Genomic DNA, 6,000 nt, shown 5'->3' with positions numbered 1-6,000 from the left:
TACAACTCTGGCCAGAGCATGGGTCGATTTATGGCATGCTATCCCAGTGGGTCATAATGAGCCAAGCATTTAATAAAAACAATTCTAACAGTTCCAATGTTGAAGTACTCTACTGGGACAGGCAATTTCAAAACCAAGGAGACCCTAATGGTTTGAAAAGCTCCTCAAAAAACAAAGTAGGTTTGCTATCTTAGACAAAACTTCTGAAATTGCAGCATTTGTTACAAACAAAAGGAAAGAGTCTGCTGTAATTTAAGATCGAGGAGGGATTTTATGAACCACAAATGGACAAGAGGTTTACATCTGCTTGAGAGTGGAACAGATTCACCACACTATGTTGTGGACTGCAAGAAAACTTTTTTTTGGAATGAAACAAGTATCTCAAGTTGCCAATTTCTAGGTTAGAACAGTTCAATGGGTGTTGGCAGTTTTACTGAGCACAATGTACCTTTAAAGATTCAGTTTAAAAATTCCAGGATGACGACAAGTATTTTGGACATGTACACCATGTAAGCCAAGCACTATTTGTTTTATTTTGCTTCAATAAAATTACAGTTCCTGAATACAAGTTCCACAATTAGTTATAGTCAAACAATATGGTTTAACTGTGCTGTGTACTCTAAGTTATACAGTGCCATCCATAAATTTGCAGGCTTCAGATTATACATGTGGTCCACTTAAAGAATGCTGAGAATTCCAGAGTTCAGTAGTGTGAATTAAGAGGATTTCCCTTGATATTGGGGCAACGCCTCCAGCAGTTTAGCAACAATGAAGCAGTTCACAGATTGTATGGCCCTTGAAGCTAGACAATACAACATTAACAGAATTAGTAAAATGGCAGAAGGTCAGTGCCATAACAGAGCATTGACCTCACAATCAATGATTAACTACAGAGGCCCCAAAACATGCCATAAAATAGCTTCCTGCATAGGCTGCAATGTTTGCCATACCAGTTTCTACATTTTCATGTGATTAATTGGTTGGGAATGCTTTTGAAATATCATAAATATTGGTCCTTTCTTCTAAAAAAAAGACTAATAATTCAAAATTGCAACTGGTTGTGGGAAGCTGGTTATCAGGAAGATTCCCAAGCCCAGTTGGAGCAAATTTTTATTCATTCAAGAATTCACACCACCACTCTCATGGCAATATCATCTCAAAAAAAAAACACTGCTATATGATTTTTCCTATTGCCAAGCATTATGTTAAATGGATCCTCATTTGCAAGAGATTTGTACTAACACCCTGATCCAATTTTTTAAAAATATTCAGTTACATCAGTACAGTGTTGGTTACTGGAGGACTGATTAATCCAGAGTGTAAATACAAATTCCATGAAGTGAAAATTTGAAAGATTAAATCCCTGCCTTGTCATTGACAGTCACATCATGAAAGCGAATTACATTTACACTTACCTACATGAGATACTTTTAACTTCTAGTATTTCAGTTGTGAAAGTATGCTTAGTTTGTTGGCATCCAGCTTTTTGTTAACAACTGTACTATTTGATACCTTCCTAATATTTTTCAGTTAACCTTGTATTCTTTACTTACTCCTCCATAAAGATTCAGTAATTCATGCCAAAAATTCTTTTATAATGTCCTGTCCACTTATACACTTTTCCAGTAACACATCCAGATTAGCTCCTTAATTGGTCCAGAGTCTGAACTCCCATTCAAAAATAGTTCTATTTTAATGGACATGGATCCTTGCCATTAGTAACATCAGTAAAGTAGCCCAGAATGAAAGAGACTGAAGATAACAGATGATTCAGAGACTTGGTATTTATAATCAGGTTCGTCGCTAACTATTTGGAAGACGACTGCAAAGAGAAGTACTTTAGCAATTCACTAAAAGCCCACAACTAACCATGGACTCAATCACATTCCAGTGGTTACAGGTAAGGGAAAATATGAGAGGGGAAGGGATGTGTTAGGATAGAAAAGAACAATTTGTCTGTGTATTTAAAGGCAGAAAATTAAATATTAAATAGAAATTCTTCAGCCTTCACAGCAACAGATCTGTAGAACAGGCTACAAGGAAAAAAATATTTGGCACAACTGTTAACTTCTTTTGTTATATAAATTTATATATAAACAGGATACCCAAGTAGGAATTGAGTAGGGTTAGACAGAACGCAGACATGGAATATGGTTGCAAAAACTCAGGAAAGTTGGCTACACTGAGTGAGTAAAGTTGAGGTGCATGGTTAGGGTCATTCTCTTATGCTCAACGTACCCAAAGAGAAAGGAGATGTTCAGTAAAACAGCCAGTTCAATGGACTGGGCAAAGAACATGACTTTAATGTACACATGATCCATTCAATTGTTTCTGTATCAGTATTTTGGGTTGTCAGTTCATTATGGCTAAGATTTATTCAGTTCACAAAATCAAACGAGATCATCTGTGCGTAAATCCCTCAAAATTATGTCACTGTTTTACAGCTGTTCACTTCAGAAGAGACCTTTGATTGAAAAACTTTAGATATTAAGGGAACAGCGATAGCAATGTTTGAATAATTTATTTCCAGCATGTTGAGTGTTAAGCATATTAAAGTACAGTATCCTTTTGTTCACCTATCCAAAATCCCTTTCATATCTATTAAAAACAAATAAACACATTTGGTTTACACATTCAGTCTAAATGCACAAAAGTAATACTTTTAAACCAATCCAAAAGGAGAGAGAACCAAGTTCTGTAACACTATTATCTTTTATTAAATCTAATTTCAAAAGGTGAGGCTAGTTAATGCTAGAGAATTCTGTCTGTGCAATTTGTTTTTAAACGCTTTTTTAAATCCAGACTGCTAGGTCAACAAGAGCATTGAGGTATCTATAAATGAAGTGCTGTAGGTTGTAACAAAGCATTACATCAACAATAAAGTAATTTTTATAAACTACCAAAATTAAAATAATACCTCCTGTGTCAACCAGCCATGCATTTAAAAGGAAGAGGCAATTCGATGGCTGTTAACAGGATGCTTCCTCCCTCCTTCAGGATCAACAAAATTAGACACGCACATAACATATTAAAACACTGGGTACTGTTCACACAAAGTACAGACCAAGCTTTTACTTTGATTATCTGTACAGTATATATACTGTAGAATAGAATATTTACACTTACACTCTTGTCTATGGCCTTAACTTACCCTAGTCAATAAAAGTAACAGACTCTCCAATCACAAGCAAAGGAATGTTCCAATCTGCTTCAAATTAGCATCTCAGTAGAAGGCATTTTAAAACACTAAGATTTTCTGCAACCTCAAATGTCCTACGATTACACAAGGCATTCTATTTTACAGTATACACACAGATATAATACAAGAGATCCACAGGCCAGGTACAGTACAATTTACCACTTACAACATTTTGAATAAGCAACCCATTATTCAATGAGTATTACATTTTTTAAAAATCCGTTCAGATACACATGACTAATTCCACCCCCACTCCCCCCAACTAAAAGCAAGTTTACAGCTCCTTCTAGTAACGCACATTAACAGAGAACTAAAATCTGTGCTTTTCTGATCTACAACTGGGAATGTTATAGCTGGAAATGTTTTGTCTAAGATGCATAGGAAGTAATCAGTAAAGTAGCCAACAGACTGTAGTGCATTAAAAGCCAAGCAATAATTAATGCAGTACAGTAAACAGTACCTGCAGTACATACAGCAGTAGCAGAAAACGGTATTTAATGCCCTCAAGCATCTACACAGTAGCACATTCCTTTGATTTTACAATGTAACAAGTTGATGCGAGCAGATGTCAGTTTTAATTCAGTGTTGCATTTTAATTAGTATGTTCAAGGATATTTTGAGTGAAATAATCACTGTAAAACTACCTGATAGAACTTATAAAGTAAAATCTGCACTAAAAACCAACTCATCACAAAGGTTGCTTAGGAACAAGTTAAATACTTGGACAACTTCAGTTAAATACCCACAATCAATATTCTTTAAAAATATTTAATAAAGCTAGGTATTTGAAAATGAAATGACATCAAAATAAATGGAAGGCTACGTAAACAGGGTTAGATGAACAATTGAGTGGAAGAAGGCCATTACGGGGCAAAAACATTAGCACAGGACAGTTAAGCTGAATGGCCTGTTCCTGTGCTCTAACATCTGTGTGATTTTACTGATCGACCTAATATGAAGTTTTCCAGTGAACAATTCTTAAAACAATTTGAGAATATTTTAGTAGGTCAATCACTGAGGTATGGCTTAAAACCTAGTTTATTTGAAATTCTGATTGCATCAATTTAATTTTAAACCATCCTTTAAGAAAAGGCCCAACTTAAAAACAATCTGAAATTAATACAGCTTTACATATTCAATACAGGCCAATCCAAATAATGGATGCTCCCTTCAAAAAGAAAACACTTTAATATATATACATAGCCTGATAAACTTTCACACCTCCTTACAGTTTGACAAAATGATGAACAGTTAAATGACACAGAACAAACTAGATAATATTTAGGAATATTGTTTCAAACTTGATACAATTAGAGACTATTCAGATTGTTGAATGGGAATAGAGAATATGGGTCATCCATCAATAAAATAAAGACTTCATACAATCTGATTTTTCTCTGCACATTTACTGCTGACTGACACTCATATGCTGACTGTCTGCTTCAGGCTCCTCCTCTTCAACATCCGCGTTGTAATCTTCAAATGCATCATCATCTACATCGGGAAGACCCAGTAACTGTATGCACAAAATGCTGAGTTAGTGCAATTATCAAAATCAAAATGAATGAAATAGAAAGTTCAACTTAAGTTGAACCTGCCCCACCTCCAAATGTACAAATTAAAAAGCAGTAGGAAGGAACATTACGAAGTCTTATAATACATAGGAGAAGTTATCAAATACAGCAATCCATAAAAGCATGCATACACAACGGTCTTGCACATGCCTGTAGAATGGGGTCTTAAATTCAGAATCATGGAATGTGAAATTTATTTTATTTATGCAAAACAACCTTTCAAGTAAGAGCAATTTTCCCCACAAGTCATGTCAGTGAGAAGGAACAGCTCCAGTTAAGCACCAGGTTTCAGTGCTAGTAAGAGTCAGCTATAACTATAGCAACTTGCATCATAATTACCAAGTTTTCTGCAGTGTCAGCACTGCAAACAAAGTACGCACACTGTGCAGCTATCATTAAATAAAAGGCGAACCTTAATGCTCGGCCGTTAACCCATTACACTGCCAACCACCTACTTACGTTGAACCAACTATTCCACAGCACAAATGCTCATTTAGAGCAAAAAAAAAGTGTTGATATTATCTTGCTGCTAAGTAATAATTTTGATCACCACATTTAGCCTATCAGGCTAGAACTGTCTTGAACCAGATGGTAAACCCTCAAATAGTGTATTTCAAATTGTAGAACTTACACATTGTATTAGCAATATAGTGTGGATAAATCCTTCACCCTTTCTGGAGATGGCTTGCCAATTACATTGCACTATTAGTGAGTTATATAAATCAACTTGAGATGTAACAACATGTAACAAAATTCCATCAGAGTAGATCAAGTGCCAAAAGCTAACTTTTTCTTTAAAAAGAAAGCAAAGATCATGCAAACTGGAGAAGGGGAAGGGGCAAGTATGAAGGTCTGTGTAGGGAGAAAGTTAAGCAAAGTTCCAGTTCTTGCAAGTTGAGTCTCCAATGGAGATCAACTTGTTCAGCTCTGTAAGGCAAGAGTGAAACTGGGGTTTCCCCTCAGTTCACGGCACTGAGCAAACAAGGGAATTGTGGAAAAAGAAAACAAAAATTGCTGGCAAAACTCAGATAGCAGAAGAGATAGCAGAATCAATATTTTGGATCTAGCGACCCTTCTTCAGGACTGGGAATTGTGATATTTGTTTTGATACAATAATTTTTGATAAACTAAAAATATGTACGCTAACAGCAAAACAAGATTTCTGTCCATAACTGAAGAGTCAACCATCAGCCTAAGTACATTTTCAAACTATTTCTGTTTTACAAA

The 6,000-nt window shown here is 35.5% G+C and overlaps 1 protein-coding gene across 1 annotated transcript in view; it reads right to left on the bottom strand.

Moving 5' to 3' along the window:
- Positions 1-510: 510 nt before the first annotated feature.
- Positions 511-6,000, bottom strand: part of mturn (maturin, neural progenitor differentiation regulator homolog (Xenopus)) — a 35,714-nt gene continuing 30,224 nt past the window's right edge. Inside the window, exon 3 of the mRNA XM_020514427.2 lies at positions 511-4,715. Coding sequence (XP_020370016.1) covers positions 4,605-4,715 — 111 coding nt within the window. The 3' untranslated portion in view covers positions 511-4,604. The remainder of the gene's footprint in view (positions 4,716-6,000) is intronic.

The sequence above is a fragment of the Rhincodon typus genome, chromosome 2 (genome assembly GCF_021869965.1).
Source record: "Rhincodon typus isolate 14 chromosome 2, sRhiTyp1.1, whole genome shotgun sequence".
Lineage (NCBI taxonomy): Eukaryota > Metazoa > Chordata > Chondrichthyes > Orectolobiformes > Rhincodontidae > Rhincodon > Rhincodon typus.
Note: the sequence above shows the minus strand (reverse complement) of the source record. Positions and strands in the feature narration are given on the sequence as shown.